The sequence below is a fragment of the Rhinolophus sinicus genome, linkage group LG11 (genome assembly GCF_036562045.2).
Source record: "Rhinolophus sinicus isolate RSC01 linkage group LG11, ASM3656204v1, whole genome shotgun sequence".
NCBI classification, from domain to species: Eukaryota; Metazoa; Chordata; class Mammalia; order Chiroptera; family Rhinolophidae; genus Rhinolophus; species Rhinolophus sinicus.
This window is the reverse complement of record NC_133760.1, coordinates 13,721,148-13,744,898: the sequence shown is the minus strand read 5'-3', so window position 1 is coordinate 13,744,898 and position 23,751 is coordinate 13,721,148. Positions and strand designations below refer to the sequence as shown.

General features: G+C 41.0%; 2 protein-coding genes across 2 annotated transcripts; both read right to left on the bottom strand.

Moving 5' to 3' along the window:
• Positions 1-412: 412 nt before the first annotated feature.
• LOC109457211 (apelin receptor early endogenous ligand) lies at positions 413-3,447 on the bottom strand. The gene has a single exon (XM_074315846.1). It carries the CDS (start codon positions 1,653-1,655, stop codon positions 1,497-1,499), a length of 159 nt encoding a protein of 52 aa, XP_074171947.1. The 5' UTR covers positions 1,656-3,447; the 3' UTR covers positions 413-1,496.
• Positions 3,448-4,198: 751 nt separating this feature from the next.
• LOC141566941 (uncharacterized) lies at positions 4,199-21,642 on the bottom strand. Its single transcript, XM_019749894.2, has 5 exons — positions 20,489-21,642; positions 19,379-19,431; positions 12,475-12,598; positions 12,062-12,157; positions 4,199-6,883 (listed from the first exon to the last, which is right to left on the bottom strand). Exons 2-5 carry the CDS (start codon positions 19,385-19,387, stop codon positions 5,442-5,444), a joined length of 1,671 nt encoding a protein of 556 aa, XP_019605453.1. The 5' UTR covers positions 19,388-19,431; positions 20,489-21,642; the 3' UTR covers positions 4,199-5,441.
• Positions 21,643-23,751: the final 2,109 nt, after the last annotated feature.

The window sequence follows — 23,751 nt, the reverse complement described above, 5'->3', positions numbered from 1 at the left end:
GGTGTATTGCTGACCACCTTGCCAGCTCGAAAAAGCTGTTTCTGGTGGTCTTCATTAACAGGGACAGGGAAAAGAAAACATTTTCCCAGATCTGTAGTTGCATATCAGGTACTAGGGACACGGGTGCAATAGGAGTCACCACCTGTTAAGCTTACGATAACCCATTGTTATTCTCCAAGATCCATTTGTCTTCTGAACAGGCCAAATAGGCAAGTTGAATAGGGATGTGGTAGGAATCACCACACTCTTGCATCTTTCAAGCCCTTAATCATGGCAGTAACCTCTGCAATTACCCCAGGAATGTGGTGCGGCTTTTTTACTATTTTTCAAGGCAGAGGCAGTTCTAGTGGCTTCCACTTAGCCTTTCCCACCATAATGGCACTCACTGCACAGGTCAGGGAGCCAATATGGAGATTCTGCCTGTTGCTGTGTATGGCTATTTCAATTACGCATTCCAGATTGGAGGAAATAAACTACAGGAGGGTTTGGGAACCCACTGGGCCCACTGTGAGACAAATCTGACCTAAAACTTCCTTGATGACCTGATCTGCATATGCCCCTAATGGGGCTGGTGAGCCAAGGGATGTGTTGGGTCTCCTGGAATTAGTGATAGTCCAGCCTGTGGCCAGTAATCCCTGCAATGTCTGATTTTTTCCTTTTCTCCAAAGCAGTCACCCTGACAAAAAACAATGTTGAGCATCTTTTATGTGTATTTGCCACCTGCACATTTTCTTTGACAATATGTCTATTTAGATCTGTTGCCCATTTTTAAATTGGCCTTTTTGGTCTTATTGGGTTCTCTTTTTTTTTGTAATTGCATGATGAGAAAAAGATTCAGAAATGAACATTTCAGTTTTAAAATAAAATGAAGTACAACTAGTATTTCAAACATTCTTTTACAACTTTAAATGAATATTATTCAAAATAAAATTTTTATAAACATTAAAACCTATAATATAAAATTAGTAACAACTAATAGCTTCTTTCTTAGTCTCTCTATGTAAATAATCAATGAACCAATTTTTTTCTCCCAATTCTGCAAAGCCGAAGTCAATGCAATTGATTTCAGATTTAGCATTTTAAAAAGAATACTCAAACATATACATAGTTATCTTAATATTTTTGAAGAATTTTAAGAATATCAAAGAAAAATTTTAAGTTCTTGCACTTTTTACTATTAGAGAGTTCTAAGACATTACAAAATATTTTTCTTTTTAACTCACATAAGAATTATAATGTGCAGAAAAGATGAGACATTTTCTTACACAGTTAAATAATTGTGCTTCAGACTGTAATTGCTTTTAAATTTGTTATTTTTCCTCTAAAAAGAAAACAAGAAGAGAATCCTGTGAAATTAATAAGACATCCCAGGAGCTTCCAAATGATTCCTTTTCATACAGGAACTTCTGAGCAAGCACACTATTGTGTGGGTGGGTATCTTTCATTCACTCCTCTTCTTCATCTTGTAGACCGGGTGACATTAGCTAGAGAAGATCTCAGGGGAAGGGTACTCGTGAATGGAGAGGCATACATCTCCTCTGATGGCAGCTGAGTCTATGCAGTTTTCTTCTCATTGCCAAATTGCTGGTCTGTCCATTAATAAGAAGACTCATCATAAAAATAAAAAATACAAAAAAGAATTGTTGAAATCTCATTTTTCTGCCACACTAAAGTGGAACAATAGCTCTCAATGTAAACCAAACTTCTTTGAACAGTCTTGTGCAAAAGACGTGTGGCTCTTCTCACATTCTAATGACAAACCGCAGAGAATTGCCAGCTGCTTTTTCTAGAAAGGCTAATGATCACATCAGACAAGATTACTGGTCTTACTGAGTTTTAAGAGTTTTTTTGTGTACAATTCTTTTTCTTTTTTTAACTTTTATTTTTAAGTGTGTTTTTCCAAGACCCATCAGCTCCAAGTCAAGTAATTGTTTCAGTCTAGTTGTGGAGGGCGCAGCTCACACTGGCCCATGTGGGGACCGAACCAGCAACCCTGGTGTTACAAACATCATGCGCTCACCAACTGAGTTAACAGGCTGCCCCTGTATACAATTCTTGATCAGATGTTTTGCAAATATTTTCTCCAACTCTGTGACTTATCTTTTCATTCTCTTTAAAGTCTATTTCAGAGAGCAGACTTTTTTTTTTTTAATTTTTACTGGGGAATATTGGGGGACAGTGTGTTTTTCCAGGCCCCATCAGTCCTTCTGCAATCTAGTTGTGGACGGTGCAGCTCAGCTCCCAGTCCAGTCGCTGTTTTCAATCTTAGTTGCAGGGGGCGCAGCCCACCATCCCAAGTGGGAATTGAATGGGCAACCTTGTTGCCAAGAGCTTGTGCTCTAACTGAGCCATCGGGCCACCCCACTGGCAGCTCATTGTCTTCAATCTAGTTGTGGAGGGCACAGCTCACTGGCCCATGCGGGGACCGAACCGGCAACCCTGGTGTTACAAACATCATGCGCTAACCAACTGAGTTAACAGGCTGCCCCTGTATACAATTCTTGATCAGATGTTTTGCAAATATTTTCTCCAACTCTGTGACTTATCTTTTCATTCTCTTTAAAGTCTATCTCAGAGAGCAGACTTTTTTTTTTTTTTTAAATTTTTACTGGGGAATATTGGGGGACAGTGTGTTTTTCCAGGCCCCATCAGTCCTTCTGCAATCTAGTTGTGGACGGTGCAGCTCAGCTCCCAGTCCAGTCGCTGTTTTCAATCTTAGTTGCAGGGGGCGCAGCCCACCATCCCAAGTGGGAATTGAATGGGCAACCTTGTTGCCAAGAGCTTGTGCTCTAACTGAGCCATCGGGCCACCCCACTGGCAGCTCATTGTCTTCAATCTAGTTGTGGAGGGCACAGCTCACTGGCCCATGTGGGAATCAAACTGGCAACCCTGTTAAGAGCTCGTGCTTTAACCAACTGAGCCGTCTGGCCATTCCCAGAGAGCAGACCTTTTTCATTTTAATCAAGTCCAACTTATCAATGTTTTCTTTTGTGGATTTTACTACTGATGCTGTATTTAAAAATTTATCACCAAACCTGTCATGTATATTTTCTCCTGTTTTCTTTAATGTTATAGTTTTAAATTTTATATTTAGATCTATGATCATTTTATTTTTCTGTAAGCTATTAAGTCTGTGTTTAGGTTTTTTTCATATATACATCCAATTGTTACAGTACTATCTTTTTTAAATTGTCTTTGCTGCTTTGTCAAAGATCTGTTGACTGTATTTGTATAGGTCCATTTCTGGGCTCCCTATTCTATTCAATTGATGTATTTGTCTATTCTTTCTCAAATACCATGTTTCCTTCATTATTGTAGTTTTATAAGTTAAATCTTAAAAATGTGTAATGTGTGCCATACAAATTTGTTCTTCCTCTTTAGTACTGTGTTGGCTATTCTCAGGATTTTACTTTTCTTTTAAAAATTTTCCCCCCTTTCTTCCGCCTCCCTACCCCCCACTCCGGTTCAAGCTGTTGTTTCTAAGTCTAGTTGTGTAGGATACAGCTCCCTGGTCCATGCTGGTATTATGAGCCTTTCGCTCCCCCCCCCCCCCAGGCTGTCAGTTGCCAGTGGTGGTTGGCCGCTCACAGCAGCTCATGGCAGCTGGCCACACTCGGTAGCCCATGGCAGCTCACAAGAGCCCAGCTCCAGGGAGAGCCGTTGTTCACAATCTTAGCTGTAAACATCACAGCTTACTGGCCCATGTGGGAATTGAATCGACGACCTTGGTGTTAGGAGTACGGCGCACCAACTACCTGAGCCACCAGGCCGGCCCAGGATTTTACTTTTCCATAGAAGCTTTAGTATACCTGTGCTGATATATACAAAATATCTTTCTGGGATTTGGATTTGGATTGTGTTGAACCTGTACATCAAGTCTGGAACAACTGACTTCCTCACAATATTGAGAGTTTCAATTAATGAACTTGGATTATCTCCCCATTTAGATCTTTGATTTCACTCATCATGAGTGTTGTAGTTTTTCACATATATATACGGCACCTATTTTCTTAGATTTTTATGAACCTGTCAAATTAACACTTGTTAAGTGGAGCACAGGTTCCAGGAAGTGAGCCATGGCACAAAAAACAGACAAGGTAAATTAGTTTGTTACTCACAGGTCCTGGAGGAAGTATCTAGCACACCTCAAGGGGCCACAATGGGAGGTAAAGACAGAGTGCAGAGAGAGAGCAAGGGCTTAGGGTACATGCCTTTATTAGGGTTCATGGTGGAGTGCTTTGGGGTTTCTGGGCGCAGGCCAGGTTGGACAATTAAAACCAAAAGAGTAGAGTTTTCCGGCCTCAGTAAGCGACATAGGGGTCTTATGTAAAGGGCGCACAAGGGAAAGGCGCTGGGAGGACTGAACCCATAAGACCTTCCTCTCGTATAACCTCTAATGATACACAATTAGGAAACTAAAGAAAAGTAATAAGAAAAGCAGCTCTTATCTAACACTTTCAATACAAGCCAGACACAGGTCTAAGGGATAATGTAATTACGGTTTTTGAACGTAATCTGTTCTGGAAGACCGTTCAAGTTCTGAAATGTTCAAACACAGCTGACAGCTAGGTCTCAGGATCTTGCACTCAGCAGAAGCCGCATGACATGTTCGACTTCCAAGGCGTGTTCAAAAACTGAAGCATTTACTTCTGGGTTTATGGTGTTCGTAAACTGAAATGTTTGTCAATGGCGATGTTTGAAAACCGAGGTACCACTGTAATCTTCACAATGCTACTAAGAAATACGGTGCTAACATTACTAATTTCTAAATGAGAAAAATTAAGACACAGTTAAGTAATTTGCCCTATAAGAAATGAGTTTATAGTGGTGAAGGCAAATAAAGACTAAATATTGGTTGCATCCTTTCCCACTGATTTAGTTAAGGTTAATTTCAGAGAATGAGCTTGCAAATATTAAGATTTGAGCAGGAAAGAATTCGGTGTAATTCTAACTTTAATGTAGCCTTCCTCAAGTATGAATTATCAGATGAATAATTTGTTAGCTAAAGCAAATGGATGTCCCATACATATGACAGTAATATTATGAATCCTCTGATTTCCCCTAAGGGCTAATGACTCTGATGTTGAGAAAGGTTTGAAGGAGTAATGTCTCTAACATATCCACTGCCGCCCTAAGCCTTCCCACTTTCCTTACACTCATGGAGTTTCTCACTTTTCACCCACTGAACTCTGAGGTCAAATGAATTCTGAAAGCACATAAATCCTCCCAATCCTCAACAATTTATAAGGTTTCTCATCAATTACAAATGCCAAATAAATTCTGGTTCTGAAATACTTTATATCCACACTATGAACTCTGATATTGCTTAAGTTGTTATCCTCAAATGCTTTCCCACATTTCTTATAATCACAGGTCTTTTTGTTTCTATTTCACTAGTATGAATTTCAGATGACAATTAAATTCTGAGCCTTCCCATGTCTTCATTCACTCCTCTGTACTGTATGAATTCTTTGATGTTGACTGAGGTGTGAGCCACGAATAAAGGCCTTCCCACATTGCTTACATTCATAGGGTTTCTCACCAGTGTGAATTTTCTGGTGTCGACTAAGTTCTGAGCCTCGGCCAAAGGCCTTCCCACATTCTTTACACTCATAGGGTTTTTCACCACTATGACTTCTCTCATGATGAGTAAGCTCTGACCTTCGAATAAAAGCTTTCTCACACTCCTTACATTTATGGGGTCTCTCACCAGTGTGAATTTTTTGATGTCGAATAAGTTCTGTGCTACAAGTAAAGGCCATTCCACATTCCCTACATTTATAGGGTTTCTCACCAGTGTGAGCTCTCTGATGTCGAGTAAGTTCTGAGCCACGACGAAAGGCCTTCCCACATTCCTTACATTTATACGGTTTCTCACCAGTATGAATACTCTGATGCCGAATAAGATGTGAATCAGAGATAAAAGCTTTCCCACATTCCTTACATTTATGAGGTTTCTCACCAGTATGAATTCTTTGATGTAGACTCAGTTGTGAGGCACAGCTATATGCCTTCCCACAGTCCTTACATTCATAGCGTCTTTCACCAGTATGAAGTATTTGATGAAGACTAAGTTGGGTGTCATAACGAAAAGCTTTACCACATTCCTTACATTTATGGGGCTTCTCACCAGTATGGATTCTCTGATGTCGAAAAAGGTGTGAGGGACGGGTGAAAGCTTTGCCACATTCTTTACATTCATAGTATTTCTCATCTGTATGAATTCTCTGATGCAAGTTGAGTTGTGAGGTAGATGGAAAGGCCTTCTCACATTCCTTACATTTATAGGGTTTCTCACCAATATGAGTCCTTTGATGTTTACTGAGTTGTGAGCTAGAATGAAAGGTTTTCCCACATTCCTTACATTTATGGGGTTTCTCACCGGTATTAATGCTCTGAGGTTTAGTAGTTTCAGTGTCACAAGTAAAGGCACATTTCTTATTTTCATTTTTTGTCTTGCTTTCATGAATTCTCTGATGCTTGATCAAGTCTGACCTACTATTAAAGACTGTCCCACATTCTCCACATTTAGAGTCTTTTTCTTTATTATGACTTCTTCCATGTTGAATATGGTGTGACTGGTACCTCAAAGCTTCTTTACATTCCTTGCAGTCACATGATTTCGGTCCAGTATGAATTATCTGAGGTACTCTATGAACTATACACGGAATGGAAGTGGACCTTTCTTCAGAGGTTATTGCAGCTGGTCTGAAATGTCCATCCTGTTGTCTCTCCAAGTAGCATTTGACTGCACTATTATCACTGACCCTAGAGCACTCAAGGTTAGAGATTATAGATCTTGTTATCTCCAGTTGCAATGCTTTCATTTCATAACTGTCCTCCTTCAGAGATAAATTGTTGGTTTCTCTTCTGGACTCCCAATCTGTAAGATAATAGGAAAGAAAATAGAAGATATTTTCTTTCATGTTGTAGGAAAAAGGAAAGTTGTAAAGTAGGAAATGACAAACTAAATATAGCAAATAAATAGCTCTTAACACTGCACTGCAATTAAAAAAAAAAAAAAAAAGAGGGCAGGGGTAATGAGAATACAGAAGATGAAGAGAGCTTACAAAGGAAGTGGTTCTTCACCTCTGGTGAGAATCAGAATCAGATGGGGAACCTGTTAAAAATACGATGTCCAGGAACCACCTAACACCAATTAAATGAGAATCTAAAGGAATAGGACATTACATCTAACAGCACGTCCTCTCATCTCTAGCCTCAAAATACATCCAGATTATGACTACTTCTCTGCCAGTATCTCTACCACCTGTCCAAAGCCATCCCTCCCTAAGATTAACACAACACTATCCTTACAGTCTCTCTACTGCCACTGTTGTCCTCTAATATTCCATATACCCAACACAGTAGCCAGAGTGTTCTTGTTAAGATAAGTTAGATTATGTCATTTTTTTACTCAAAAATCTCCAATGGATTTCCCTCTCATGAAGAGTAGAAGTCAAAGTCCTTACATGGTCTAGGAGGCCTTCCCTAAACTTGTCCTGCACTACCATCTTTCTGACCTCACTGCCGATCTCCTCCCTTTAGCTGACTCTGCTCCAGCTCCCTGACCAACTGGATGTTCTTCAGACTTGCCAAGCACACCCCACACCCTTCCTTCAGAATGTCTGCCTACAAGTATCTTCCCTAAGTTATCAATATGGCTCATTCAATTACTTCATTCTGACCTCTATTCAAATGCCAACTTATGAGCTCACTCTTTATAATACAAGACCCTCATCACACTACTACACCTTTTTTTAAACATGCGTTAGTTTTTGTTTGTTTGTTTTTAATTTTATTGGGGAATAATGTGTTTCCCCAGGACCCATCAGCTCCAAGTTGTTGTCCTTCAATCTAGTTGTGGAGCGCGCAGCTCAGCTCCAAGTCCAGTTGCCGTTTTCAATCTTCAGTTTCAATCTTTAGCCCACCATCCCATGCAGGAATTGAACCGGCAACCTTGTTGTTGAGAGCTCGCGCTATAAGCAACTGAGCCATCCAGCCGCCCATCTGGAGCCTCAGTGGCAGCTTGTTGTCTTCAATCTAGTTGTGGAGGGCGCAGCTCACTGGCCCATGTGGGAATCAAACTGGCAAACCTGATGTTCAGAGCTTGCGCTCTAACCAACTGAGCCATCCGGCTGCCCCATATTTACTCTATTTTTTTACAGTGTACTTTCATCGTTGTACCTATTTCCCCAATATTATTATGAAAACTTTCAAACATACAGAAAAATTAAAAGAATTGGACTGTGAACCCCCATATTCTCACCATCTAGATTCTACAATAAACATTTGGCTCTTCTTCCTTTACACATACCTACCCCTCTAGCTATCCATCAATTTGTCTTGCAAACATCTGGATATTTCACTTCTAAACTCAACAGATTATATTATGTATATGTCATTTACTTCTATATTGCCTGTCTGCCCTTCACAGAATACAGTATTTGTTAGATGAATAAATGACCACTGGTGTTTTTATTAATCTTCTATAGTGTTCTGAGGCAACTCAAAGTATGGGACTCACTGTTTAAATACGGTGCATTTCGCTTGCACTTAGAATAAAATACAAAATTCCTTACCAGACCTGCAAAACTGCATCATCTGGACCCTGCTTCCCTTTCACCCTCATTTTAAGGTGCTCTGACCTTCACTCACCATGCACCCACTATACTGGCCTCCATCCAACTCCTATATCATGATAAATACTTGCTTATCTTAGACCCTTTCAGGAAATGTTTCATGTCCCATGAATGCTGTGCTCCAAGATCTTGAAATGGCCACCTTCTCTCATCCTAAATATCTTAATTTTCTGTCAAGTACTCTGTTCTTCACCCTCATAATCTTTTTCTCAATTCTGGAATTACATATTAGTTCATCAGTTTTTCACCAGTCTAATTTCTCTCAAAGTGACCTAGAACTAGCATAACACTTATTTCAGTCACCATGACATAACCAATCACCAGTTCAATTAATGTTAAGTAATTACTAGATGAAGGGTATTCCAGTGGAAACAGAAGGAAACATACCAAAGATAATGAAACTAGGAAAGTGACTTAAGAATCAGGTAATCACTTCATGCTTTTAATTATTTAACAGTGCTGGAGGTGTCAGCTCCCAACTTCAGTATGCTCTCCCTACATCACTGCCCGTGAACATAACAGGAATGCACAAGCAAGCTGGCGCTCGAGTGCATCTGTACATGTGTCTGCACCAGCCTCCTAGAATATTGGCAGCTTTACACAACAATGAAAATTTTATGTAATTTTGAGAATATTCTAATGAAAACTGAGGATACTATGGCAACCATTTATGAGGTTGTATGATGTTGTGACAAAGAACACAACTTTAGGGCCGGCCCGGTGGCTCAAGCAGTTGGAGCTCCATGCTCCTAGCTCCTAATGCCGAAGGCTGCCGGTTCGATTCCCACATGGGCCAGTGAGCTGCACCCTCTACAGCTAAGATTGTGAACAACAGCTCTCCCTGGAGCTGGGCTGCCGTGCAGCCCCGTGGGCTACCGTGTGTTGCCATGGGCTACCTTGTGCTGCGGTAGGCTACTGTGTGCTGTCATGGGATACCGTATGCCGACATGAGTGGCCGGTGGCCAGCGTGAGCAGCTGTGAGTGGCCGGCTGACGATGCTGACTGACTGCCTCAGCCAGGGGGGAGCGCAAGGCTCATAATACCAGCATGGGCCAGGGAACTGGGTCATACACAACTAGACTAAGAAACAACGGCTTGAACCGGAGTGGGGGCCGGGAGGTGGAAGGGGGAGAAAAAAAAAACAACACAACTTTAGGGTAAGATGTCTGCATATGAATCCCAGTCCCATGATGCCAGACAATTACTTAACTATCGTATTTCCCTGAAAATAAGACCTAGCCAGACAATCAGCTCTAATGCGTCTTTTAGAGCAAAAATTAATATAAGACCAGGTCTTAATATAGTATAATATAATATAATATAACAGGTCTTATTTTACTATAAGACTGGGTATAATATAATATAATACCAGGTCTTATATTAATTTTTGCTCCAAAAGGCACATTAGAGCTGATTTTCTGTCTAGGTCTTATTTTCGAGGGAACACGGTACTCAAAAATCAAAGGCTGGTCTGAGACAGGGAGATGTTTGTTCTCCAGATGCTCAGTGTACGGTGTCAGAGCTTTACACAGGTATTCTGCTGCTCGGCCTATTCCCTTTGCTTTTGTTATGGTCCAGGATTGTTGGATTGGCCCAGAGCAGGGTGCAGAAAAGGCAAACAGCTGGGAAGTCTAGAGAGATGAGTAAGCCTGGCACAATTGGTGAGCAGAGAAGATTCTTCTGTGACTAATGCATGATCTGTATCTGGGATCTAATGAAAACGCCACTTACACTGCAGATAGCTGTAAGGTTGTCCTTGGGAGCAGGGCACTAAGCAAGGTCTACATAATGACTGCTAACATGATGCTGGCTTTTTTTATGTTATATGGAAAGTTCCAGACATCAGATGTCAGAAGATGATGCTATTTTAAATATTTTTTAAAAACAATCGGGTAGAAAAGGAAAACTGCAAAAAGCAAAGACTGGAATCAAAATATGTACTTAAAGAAATGCTCAAATCAAAAAGTAATATCCATCAAGGACGTTCCCATTGTTCCTATCCCTTACAACCACTCCTCAATGCTCAAGAACCATTCCCCTAAATCGATCTTCAGTCTCCCCACTTTCCCTACTCCATGGTCTCATTCTAGCACAAGGCCAAATCATCTGGACCTCTAAAACAGCCTAAATTTCACCATTTTCACTCATGAATCCTCTGATTTAATCTCTATAGGATAGCCAGAGAGAGGTCTTAGAAATACAATCTAATCATGTCCCTACATTGTTTAAAACCCTTGAATGGCTGCCAAGTGTTCTAAAAAGAAAAAGGGCATTTTTATAAGAGCGTCAATCTCAGGAAATTATGTCATAAGCATAGATGCACCTAATAACAGAGTCCCAAAATACATGAAACAAAAACTAATAGAGGTGAAGGGAAAAACAGACAATTCAATAATTCAATGATCTACTTTCAATAATGGATAGATCAATTAGCCAGAAGATCAACAAGAGAAAATAATATACTTTTAAATAAATACTGCGGCAAAGAAAAAAATGACAAGGAAAATTGGAAAATAAACTTTTGAGTTAGATAAAAGGAAAACTCAATATACCAAAACTTATGTAATACCGTTAAAACAGATCTTAAAAGGGAAATTAACAGATTAAAATGCCTATATTAAAAACAAAGAAAGATCTCAAATCAATAAACTAATTGTTTACCTTAAGGAACTAGACACGGAAGAGCAAACTAAAATCAAAGATACCAGAAGGAAGGAAATAAAGATTAGAGGGGAGATGAACAAAATAGACAAAGAAAAATAGAGAAAATCAACATAACTATAATTTTGTTCTTTGAAAAGCTCAACAAAACTGATAAACCTTTAGCTAGACTGACCAAGAAAAAAAGAGAGAAGACTCATACTAATATCAGGAATGAAAGAGGAGATATTACTACCAACTTTACAGAAATAAAAAGGATTTTAAGTAGATTAGTGGCTACCTAGGGGTGGGTGTGGGTAGTGACTGCTAACAGGTATGGGGTTTCATTTGGGGTGATGAAAATATTCTCAAATTAGACTGCTGCCTGGTTGCAAAACTCATTTGTGAATATACTAAAAACCAATGAACTGTATACTTTAAATAAGTGAATTTTCCAATAAGTGAATTATATCTCAATAGAGCTATTTTAAAAACTCAGGACAAAACTGGACCCTAAATACAGGGAAAATGGCTGTCTCCTGCGAAGGAGGAAGGTACTTCCTTTGTGAAATCAGAGGGAAATATGAGACAGGATAGCAAAAGAGTGGCAAGTGGAGTAAAAATTGGAGGCCTCATGCTGAAACATCCTTACTTTCTTTTCCAGATCTCAGGCCTTTTCAGGGAGCTTTCCTACCGACATCTTAGAAGTGCTACCCTCTCACAGGCTAGCTGGGTGACCACCTGCCATGGCCTATCCCCTACGAGTCACCATCACTCACCTGGGAACCATTCTTTTGTCTCCTTCCTTTCAACCATCCAAGGCTCCTTCCCTTGCTCCAATAAGGAGATCACATCTGGCTTAGACTCAGAAAGTCCTGCTCAAGAAAAAAAAAAGGGATGAAGTTAAATTTATTGTGAGTATCCCCGAATTAAAATCAGTTCATGATTATCAACAAAGAGGAGTAAGTAGACTAAGGGTCAGCGGAAGAAGTTAAGGTCAGAGGAATGAAAAGGATAGAGTTGCACAATGGAACAGCCAATTTCTAACTTCACCAGAAACTAACTACTCTTTGATAAGCAAGAATCATAACTTCAGCCAGGCACTTGAAAAAATACTCCCAAGAAATTCATAACAAAGAACATAAAAATTCGAGAAGGCCAATTCTGAATTTTGAGGGGCAGATGAACTTACCCAGTGAGATCAGGTTGTTATAATTCTCCAACATTGTATCTCGGTACAAATCCTTCTGAGCAGAATGTAAGCATTCCCACTCATTCTGGGAGAAATAGATGGCCACATCTTTGAACTTCAAGCCCTGAAATCACAAATAAATATACTACTTGTGAAATTAATGGGCTAAATCTTTACAATGGACTAAAAGGCACAGTAGAGGAACACCATTGGGAAAACAGGCTGTGCTTGACCCTTCAACATGGATGGGTCAGAGGGGGAACAAGAGAGATCAGAGCACACATCATTCTTGGTGCACACATTGTTCTTAAACATTCCTGCAACTACAGATGTAACCTCTTGGTATTATCCTCTTTCATTATCCACTAAGGTGTGGAAGCAAACAAAGGCCAGATAACTGTGTTTCCCAATTAAATAAGACTATGCATTCAAGTCCACAGCGTACACCACTTGCAATCATCCCCTTCCCAATAAAGAAGTTTTTTAAAAGTCTCAATCATTCAAAAGTGTCTTATAAAATTTCTTTTTCTGAAAAAAGGATTTAAATATAACCTTGTGACTTAATAATTTCTTAAAATCTCAGGCTTATAATTATGCCAGAATAGTAATCCTAATCACTTTTCATGTCACCAAAAATTCTAAAATAGACTGCATTTTTCCTTCGACAGTATCATGTAAAGCTGATGGTCATGCCGGGGTCCCAGCCAGTCCCAAAAACGGAGTCACCAGACTCAATATCATACTGACCCCTTATCAAGCTGTGAGAGATTTTTATTCCTCCCAGGTTCAGGGTCCCGACAATGCCCCTCTGTCAGCATGAAGTAGCTTCAGAAGAAGAGACTGTCAGCCTGTAGCTCTTACTATTAAGGAGGATAAAATCTCTCAGGGGGTTAAGAGACAGGGAGGCAACTTCCTGCTGTCCAGTCAGTGGAGTTGAATAAATAGCTGTTAATACTTAGATAAATTCCCCAAGCACACCTGCCCTAGGGAGACTAATCAGCATTAAGCCAAAGTCAGGCTCAAAAGAGCCCCTGTGTGACCTTTTCTTCATTATAATGCTAAAAATCACACTCAGGGGTGGGGATTTAACATGCTAATGAGACACGCCACACATGAGAAAACAAGTAGCCATACTGCTCAGGTGACAAGAAACCTCTGCCTTTACATGCCTAGACATACATAGCTTTTCCCCCAGCCTAGCTCCCTTTAGAAACCCTATCCCAGCTTCCCTCAGGGAATAACCTGTTTCTTCCTTTTCATGGTGTAGGTTTTCTTGTGCACAAGCTTAATAAAACTTTCTCTTTGTCTATAATGGTCTCTGGCGATCTCTCCTTGTTTCCATCCTGGAAGACTACAAGAACCCAGGGCGTCAGCACCAAATTCACCTTCATTTTAAGGTGCTCTCACCTTCACTCACCATGCACCCACGATACTGGCCTCCATTTGACTCCTATATCATGCTAACTACTTGCTTATCTTAGACCCTTTCAGGAAATGTTTCATCTCCCATAAATGCTCTGCTCCAAGATCTTGGCATGGCCAGCTTCTCTCATCCTAAATATCTTAATTTTTCTGTCAAGTACTCTGTTCTTTACCCTTATAATCTTGTCTTCAATTCTGGAATTACATATTTGTTCATCAGTTTATCTATTGGTATAATTTCTCCTAGAACTAGCATAATACTTATTTCACTCACCATAATATAACCAATCACCAGCACATAGTTCAATTAACGTTGAGTAATTCCTAGATTAAGGGTATTCCAGTGGAAATAGAGGGAAACATGCCACCAATCCACTAGAATATTGACAGCTTTACACAACAATGAAAATTTTATGTAATTCTGAGATCATTCTAATGTAAACTGAGGATACTATGGCAACCATTTATGAAGCTGTATAGTATTTTGACAAAGAACACAACTTTAGGGCCAGATTGCCTGTGTGTGAATCCCAGTCCCATGATTTGCTGGCTGCATGGCACCAGACAGTTACTTAACTACTCAAAAATCAAAGGCTGGTCTGAGACAGGGAGATGCTTGTTCTCCAGATTCTCAGTGTACAGTGTCAGACTTTACTAAGCAGGCACCCTCCTGCTCGGCCTATTCCCTTTGCTTTTGTTATGGTCCAGGATTGTTGGATTGGCCCAGAGCAGGGTGCAGAAAAGGCAAACAGCTGGGAAGTCTAGAGAGATGAGTAAGCCTGGCACAATTGGTGAGCAGAGAAGATTCTTCTGTGACTAATGCATGATCTGTATCTGGGATCTAATGAAAATGCCACTTACACTGGAGATGGCTGTAAGTTTGTCCGTGGAAGAAGTAGCACTCCTATTCTCAGGGCTACAAGGAAGATGGCCTGACTTGAACCCTGGCAGTTGGTGGAAGGGAAACATTCTCCCCTGAGGAACTGTGACCACAACTCAGCCCTCCCACATGTCTGTGGCTTACATTCACATTACTAAGGTGAAGCTAAAAAACTTGCCATTTATGAATCTACTTTAAGGTGGTTCTGGGTTGGCACTACTGTTGCCAGAAGCAAACAGTCCTATTCTAGAGGAAAAACCTTCAACCATGACTCAAGAATCCATGGGTAAAATTCCAAGGAAAATCACCCAAGAGTCAAAAATAACACAATACGGGGGCCGGCCCGGTGGTTCAGGCGTTTGGAGCTCCATGCTCCTAACTCCGAAGGTTGCCAGTTAGATTCCCACATGGGCCAGTGAGCTGTGCCCTTTACAGCTAAGATTGTGAACAACGGCTCTCCCTGGAGCTGGGCTGCCGTGAGCAGCTGAGGATTCGCGTGAGCTGCTGAGGGCTGCCGTGGGCCACCATGTTCTGCCATGAGCAGCTGGCAGCCAGTGTGAATGGTGGGCAGCATTGTGAGTGGTCGGCAGGCGGCAAGAGCTGCCGTGAACTGCTGTGAGCGGCCAACCGACAACTGGCGACAGACTGCCTCAGCCGGGGGGAGCCTTGGCAAGACTCATAATACCAGCATGGGCCAGGGAGCTGTGTCCTACACAACTAGAGTGAGAAACAACGGCTTGAACTGGAGTGGGGGGAAAATAAAACCAAACTGGGTGGCGGGTTGGCTCGGTGGTTAGAGTGCAGTGCTCATAACACCAAGGTCACCAGTTTGATTCCCACATGGGCCAGTGAGCTGCACCCTCCACAACTAGACTGAAAACAACAACTTGACTTGGAGCTGATGGGTCCTGGAAAAACACCCAATTAAAAAAAAATTCAAACTTCTAGAATAAAACACATAATTCTTTAAGTTATACAATGGCTGGAATAAATATCTCTGAAGAGAAAAATTACTGGACTGAAAGATATAAATATAGATTATGCAGAATGCTATCAAGACAGACAATGTGGAAAAGTATAAGAGAAGTTAAGAAATAAAGTGAGAAGGTTTAAGAGATATCAAACTAGAGTTCTGGAAGGAAGAAAAAGAAAACTGAGAAAAGGCAGTAAATGAAGACATAATGACAGAAATTTTCAGAACTGGCAAACAAAGCATTATTCAGAAGCCCAGTGAGTCTCAAAAAGAATATAAATAAAAAGAAATCCTAGACAATCATATCAAAACTGCAGAGCATTAAAAACAAATAGAATATGTTAAAAGCAATTTGAAACTAAAGACAGATGGTCTGCAAAAGAATAATAGTCTGCTAGACAGATGACTGATTATTCAATAGCAACAATGTAAACCAGAAGACAGCAGAATATCTCAGTCAGCGCAAAGAAAATTATCTTTCACAAATAAGATCAAATAAAGACATTTTCAAAAAACAAAAAGAAACTCCAGATAGTCACCAAAGTGTGTCTATGTACTTCCATCTGAAGGAAAATCATCCCAGGTAGAGAGTTTGAGATATAAGAATGGTGAATGAAGAAAGTGGTAGTAAATATGTGGGTAACATAAGCTAACTTTCAAATACATAAAATAATAAAAATGTTTATGGGTTAAAAAAATGATGGAGGAAAAATATCTGACAACAATATAAGCTGTTTGATCAGTTGGAATATCCTAGTTTCTTATACTAGTCTATTCAGTAAGAGCATATAAGTGTCCTTTAGTTTTAGACACTGGTAAGTTGAGAAACTAAGTTAAAATTTCTAAGTTAAGAAATTTACTGGTTTATGAGGTCTGACAATTAAGTTCATGAACTTATCCTAGGAAAAGTACTATATACCTCATTGCTGACTGTCACTATGGTTACCTTCCAAGTACTCCCCTTGGGAAGCTATGCACCAACCCCAGCGCCCAGTCCACCTTTCAAAGCAATTCTGGAACACTTTTTCTGGAATGGCCATATGGCAGAGCTGTCATCATATTACCCTTGATGTCCTGAATGTCATCAAAATGTCTTCCTTTCAATATTTCCTTTATCTTCGGGTAAAGAAAGAAGTCATTGGGAGCCAGATCAGGTGAACAGGGAAGGTGTTCCAATACAGTTGTTTGTTTACTGGCTAAAAACTCCCTCACAGACAGTGCCATGTGAGCTGGTATACTGTTGTGATGCAAGGGCCATGAAACGTTGGTGAAAAGTTCAGGTCGTCTAACTTTTTCACGCAGCCTTTTCAGCAATTCCAAATAGTAATCTTGGTTAGCTGTTTGTCCAGTTGGTATAAATTCGTAATGAATAATCCCTCTGATATTAAAAAAGGTTAGTAACATCATTGCAACAAGTTCGCAAACTTAATTGTCACACCTTGTACAATGAACGTGAGAGAGTTGGAGCTTTATCCTGAAAGTAACAGGGATTCACTGAATAAAAGAAGTTATGTGACTGGACTATTTTATTGGCAAGGAGTAAAAGCAGAGCCAGGAAGCCCTCTTACAAGGTCAGTGTGCTATCCATTCCCACAGAGGTCTGATCTGGCACACAGACAATGGAGCAAGGTTGTAGGGCAGAAAGGAGACAGAAGTAATAACGTTTGGCACCTCACTGAATGTTGGGAAGACCAGGAGGTAGGAGTTGGGGGGCCTCCAGGTTGCCAGTTCAGGTACACATTCAGGTGAATTTCCATTACCATCATACTCCCCAAACCTTGTAGATCACATTATAGAGAGGAAGTTATGAGGAAGCCCATGGTCACAGAGCTAATAAATAGCAGAAATGGGGTAAGGCTTTATCCTTTTATAATAGTGCATAGCCTCTCATAAACACAGAGAAAAGACAATCACCACTCCAAGGGGAAGAGGACATAGAGGGAGAAATGGATAGTCAGGGTTGATGGGCAAGAGGAGCTGGAGTTACTTCTTTACCAAAACATGCTGAGAATGAATGGGGAGGGTGTTGACCTCTTCTAGAATCTTAGGAAGGTTCTGGCCGGGACGGGAATGGGAAGATAAATTCAAATTCTCATAGAATTCAGAAGAAAAGTCAAATATAAACGAAGAAACAGATTAATCCTGAATACAAAGAATATTTCTTAGTCTTCAGAAAGAAAGGAATTCTTGAGAACTGACTGGCCAGAATTAATGAAGAGCCACACTCAGACACATCTAGGACAATAACCCTGAACATACTATAAATAGCATGCCACTCTTTAAAATTGTTTATGCCAAAGTCATGGAAAAAAAAAGTCTAAATAAATACCCCAAATTAGGAATTTTACAACCAACATTCTCTGGTCATATCTCACACCAGATACCTTAAAGATTAAATTGTTTGGACAAAAGTCAAAAGTACTTTTGGAAAATGAGTGACTTTTTTATTCTTATAGTAGGGAAAACCTTCTGGCAGTACATAAATGGAAGAAAACTGTTCTGGAAAACTCTGAAATCTAAAAAAACAGATAACATAGATTGTGAAAAATATTTTTAAAACAGCTTATAAATGACAAAGAGAAAATATGCTTAACATATAAATTTGTTTAAAATAAATCAAGAAGATAACACTCTTTGACAAGTGGGAAAAGGAAACCAGTAGGTAATTTAGAAATTCCAGTTGTACCATTTATTAATATGTAATATTGGGGCAAGTGGCTTAATAGAATCCATTTCCTCATCTGTCAACTTAGAATACTGGCACATTTCATCAATTCTGAGATGCCAGTGGTTGTAAAGCCACCACTATATACCAGGAAAGAAAAAAATGCCATTAATGAAACTATGACTTACCAGAAATTGTAAAACCCATCCTGATTTCAGATAATTTAAAATATGATAAAAGAAGTGTATCATAGAATTAACAAAATATAATCACACCTGTCTTATAGGGTTGTTATGTGGATTCAACAAGATAGGTAATACACGTAAAGAATTTCAAACTACAACTGGCTTACAGCAAACACACAGTAAGTTAGTTGCTTGTATCAGTAACATGATCCCATTGTGAAAACAAATTACATACCTAAACATATATGCAGACAAAATAATTTGAAAATATTAATAGTGACTACCTCTAGATGGTGGGACCATGGGTGACAAACTTTAATAACCTTCTCAAGTTTTGAAATTTTTGCAAGAACTCTATATTACTTTAATCATTAGAAAGAGAAATTATTATTTCTATCTTGGGGAAAACATATCTAGACCTCACGAGGGCAGGCAAGACGCCCCAGGTTATTAGAAATTAGACTGAAGTCAGTAACCTTAGTCTGTTCTTTAACTTCCCTGCCAAATCACTGAGGCACATTCTGTCAAGAATGTTTCTGGGAATGAACAAAATCCAGGGAAATAAATTCTAGATCAGATGAGACAACGTATACAAAGCAGAAAGCCCTGGTTTAGGCTCCTGTCTGGTTTAGGAACACTGCTCCATAAATGTAGTTTCCTCCTCTCTTCTCCTTTCTCCAAATCACTACTGTAAATATTTTGGATAGAATCCTGAAATAGGATAGCATTATGAAAACCAAGAAGCCCTTTCCAAGAAGAAAGTGCCACTGACAACTTACCTCCGCCATGACTTTTGATGCACTGCGGCTCTTCTCTCCTCCTCTTCTGGATTCTTAGACAACAGAAAAGGTGAAAAAAGATTAAAAAACTAGGAGACAACGGTTCTTCCCTGGAGCACGGAGGGGGCCAGGTCAGAACAAATCCCTGCCCCACCCCAGGAGCTAAGCGGGAGCCCAAAGCCAAAGAAGCCTGCGACTCCCGCCATCCTCTTCCATCATCACAAAGAAGAGCAGGTGACCCTAGGGGCCCCTCTGGGAGTCCTGGGATAGAATCTCAGACTGTGGCCTCCGTCCTCCATAAAAGCCTGAAAGAATTCCATAAAAGTTCTTTCACGCCCAGTCTCTTAAACTGAGCCTGAATCTGTGGCTCCAAGACACAGCCTAAGTGGATCCATCTGTCAGAGCTCCGCCTCTGTTCTCTATGGGACTGGATCTCCTGGGACCATAGGGTGAAAGAAGAAAAAAGTAGAAGTAGGAGGGGCTCCCAGCCCCAAGCTCTAAAAACCCGCTGGACAGCAGAAATAGCCTCCGGGCGAACGCCATTCGTAGTGCTAGAGAGCGAATGGCGGCGGTTGGCGGTTTGTCCGTTTCCGCTGGGCTCGGGAGGGCAAAGGGAACTACAAAGACTCAAAACACAGTCGGGGTCTGAGGCAGACGCCCCACACCCATCCACGCGCCAACCCCACCCCGCGTCTACCAAGAATGTACAAAGAGGGTGCCCTTCCCAATTCTAACCCCGAAGGCAGAGACGGCTGCGCGGCCACGTGGGGCTCTCACACACAGGCCCACAGAGTCCCGCCTGGATAGCACCCGCCATCCAGCACTGGACGTTGGGCGCACAGTCCACGTCCCCGGCCCAGCCAGGAGGACACACAGCTGCGATACCCGTGATCTCCATACACCTCCAGTCTGCTCCCACGCCACCCTGAAACCACATCCACCCCAGATAGAAGCGCGCTGACTCCCCGTCCCCCCAGGCAGGACACGCGGCCTCGACACCCCCACCCTCCCGGTCGTCCTTTATTTTTCAAGCGTGGGCGCGCAGCCAGGACGTGCCCAACAGCCACCCATATTTAAGACTCAGACAGTCCAGGCGTCGGGGGTCCTCACCGTCCACTTCTCCCGGGTCGGCGCACTCCACTCTGATCGAATCCGCCCCAAACCAGTGAGCTACGCTTCCCGGGACGCGCTGACCCTTTGCGTCCGAGCTCCCTCCGACTCAACAAGGGCCAGCCAACTCCGGCTGGAAGTGGCACAGGTCGCGGAGCTCTCAGGGAAATGTAGTCCAGAGGAGGACAAATCCAGCGAGAGCCTGGCCGACACAACAGTCTTCTCCGTCCGGTCGCGTCGTATTGCCGGCCTTCAGCCAAAGTCCGTGCTGATCACCCAGCGCGCCTGAGTATCCTCCGAAGACCTGGGCGAGGTGACAGGTCCAGGGAGCAATAGGTGGCTGCTGAGGGGTAAGAACAGGTTGTAGACCGTGGAGGCCTCTGAGATATGTAGCCCACAGCTGGGGAAAGGGCAGGGCGTCCTCTACCAGGATGTCCCGAGTACCCAAAGCTAACCCGTCTGCAACAGTCCTCGCCCCAAACTGGGAGACGCGCAGAGACCTCTAAGAACTATAGTTAAAAGCCAGGAAGCAGAATGTCCACAGAGTTCTTTCCACAAGGAGCCGCGCTCTCAGCGCGGGACCAGGAGACCTGGACGACTTCCCGCCACACCGCGAACTAGGAGTCCTCCGGCACCTGAGCGGTGCAGCCCTTGGCGCCTCGCAATCCTGGTCCAGCGAAGTGCTCAACTTTCGGCTGAGAATTATTAATTCATTCCTCCGTCCCGGGCGCCGCCGGGAAGCGTTCGCCCTCAGTCAGGAACACCGTAACGCTGCAGTCAGAAGTCCGGGCTTTTCAGCAAAATTCCGGCGGCGGGGGCCACAGGGACAAGGGGTAGCGCTGGGTCCACCCTGGAGGCTTCCGGGAAATGTAGTCCCAGCTTTGAGAGTAGGGAATGGGACGGGGTAGAGACTGAAGGTTGACAGTCTTGAGTCTGGTCCGGGGAGTCTAAGAAGGGACCGGGGGTTGAAGGAGTACAACCCTGGGTCCCGAGTGGAAATAAGGGAGTACCAATATTAAACATCATACGCCACGTAATACTGTTTTCAAACTTTTTATCAGTACATAAATACACTTGATAAGATATCTGGAAAGCTACACTAACATTTGTTAACAGTAGTTAATTTCTAGGAGTATAATTGTGATATTTTTTCTTTGGACTTTAAGGGTATTCTCTTATATTTTGGCCATTAGTATGTCCTTCTTATGAAAGATTACTTATTAAATTACGTTAAATATAAAATGAGTAAATATAGACTCTGAAACTGATGCGCTAGAAAACAAAAAAGTGGACCAGATTTTTAAAAATTCACAATTTGGTTCTAAAAGATAAATGAAAAACAATATTGATAACAACAAAACAAAACAAAAAATTAAATCAAAACAAAAACCTTAGAAATCAGGGGTTAAACCACAGACATACAGTTTAAAAGAATTTTGAGGCTGTTATATTCAACTGTTCAACTCTATAACCACAATAGAGGTAATTGTAGATTTTCTAGTAAAATTTAAATTATTAACTTCTAGTAAGGAGTAGAAAACTTGAACAGAACAATAACCATAATAAAATTTAAACGTATTTTAAAATGTGTACTATTTTAAAGATTGTATGTGGTTATAACTGAGTTTTAGCTAATTTTTGCACTAATAATGATTATGCAATTTATTCAGATCCTAGGAAAAGATGGAATGCTCTCTAATTAATTTTGTCTAACGAGTATAAAATCTGATAAAGACAGGCCAAAAGAAAAGTATCATTTGTGTTAAAAGATAAACTGAGGCATGTTACAATTTTCAAGAGTTTATCTGAACATACAGAGATTTGAGTCAGGCAGAGTTAAACTGAAGGGGTTAGGAGTGATCCACAAACGAGCTACTGGAGGGATTTCTGCGGAGAGATGTTTATGGAGAAGACTGAGAAGCAAAGCAAAGTAATTATTTGGTGATAACTTAAGCACTTGCCTTGTTTGGAAAAGCTAAGTTGGCTGTTTGTGACTGGATGTTCTTAAGTTTTATTTTCTCCAATTTGAGTCATTGACTGGGTTAGATTTTGGTTTGCTTATGTATGGAACCAAGGCATTAGAGCCACCTCAATTTGATGGCCTCCTTGCTTAATTACTTTAACATTTGTGATTGATTATAGATGCAAAAATTTCAAATAAAAGGATGATTTCAACAATGTAGTATACAATTTGTACAGTGAATTTGTCAAAGATTCCTTAATGGAAGAACATTAAGAAATCCAGTGACAAAATGCATTGCATGAACAAATTAAAGGAGAAAAAAGAAAAAACATATATTAAATGATGCCAGTAGGATAATTGGTAGACAGAACAATGCTTCCCCCCTCCCAAGATGTCCAAGTCCTAATCCCCAGGACCTGTGTATGACTATGTTATTTTACATGGCTAAATGAGACTTTGCAGATATACTTAAATTAAGGAGCTTTTGAGATGAGATTATCTTGGAATACCTGAGTAGGCCTAATGTAATCATGAAGTCCCTGTAAGAGGAAGACAAGAGGATCAGTCAGAGAGGAGATGTGAAGACAGAAGGAGAGGTTGGAATGATGTACTCTGAAGATGGAATAAGGTGCCATGAGCCAAGGAATACAGGTAGCTGATAGAAGCTGGAAAAGTCAATAGATTAACTCCCCCTACCCCTCCCCGTTCAGTGGTGCAAGGAGCACAAAATGTTCAAGAAGTATGAAGTCAGACAATTAAGTTCACAAATTCATTCTAGAAAAAGTGCTACATACCTCATTGCTGAATATCACTACAGTCACCTTCGAAGTGCTCCCCTTGGGAAGCTATGCACTGACCCCAGCACCTAGTCCACCCTTCAAAGCAATTTTGGAACTCTTTTTCTGGAATGGCCATCAGAGCTATCATCATATTGCCCTTGATGTCCTGGATGTCATCAAAATGTCTTCCTTTCAATATTTCCTTTATCTTTACATAAAGAAAGAAGTCATTGGGAGCCAGATCAGGTGAACAGGGAAGGTGATCCAATACAGTTATTTGTTTACTTGCTAAAAACATCAGTGCTGTGTGAGCTGGTGCATTGTTGTGATGCAAGAGCCATGAATTGTTGGCAAAAAGTTCAGATCGTCTAACTTTTTCATGCAGCCTTTTCAGCACTTCCAAATAGTAAACTTGGTTAACCATTTGTCCAGTTGGTACAAATTCATACTGAGTAATCCCTCTGATATTAAAAAAAAAAAAAAAAAGGTTAGCAATCTCGTTGGAACAAGTTCACGGACTT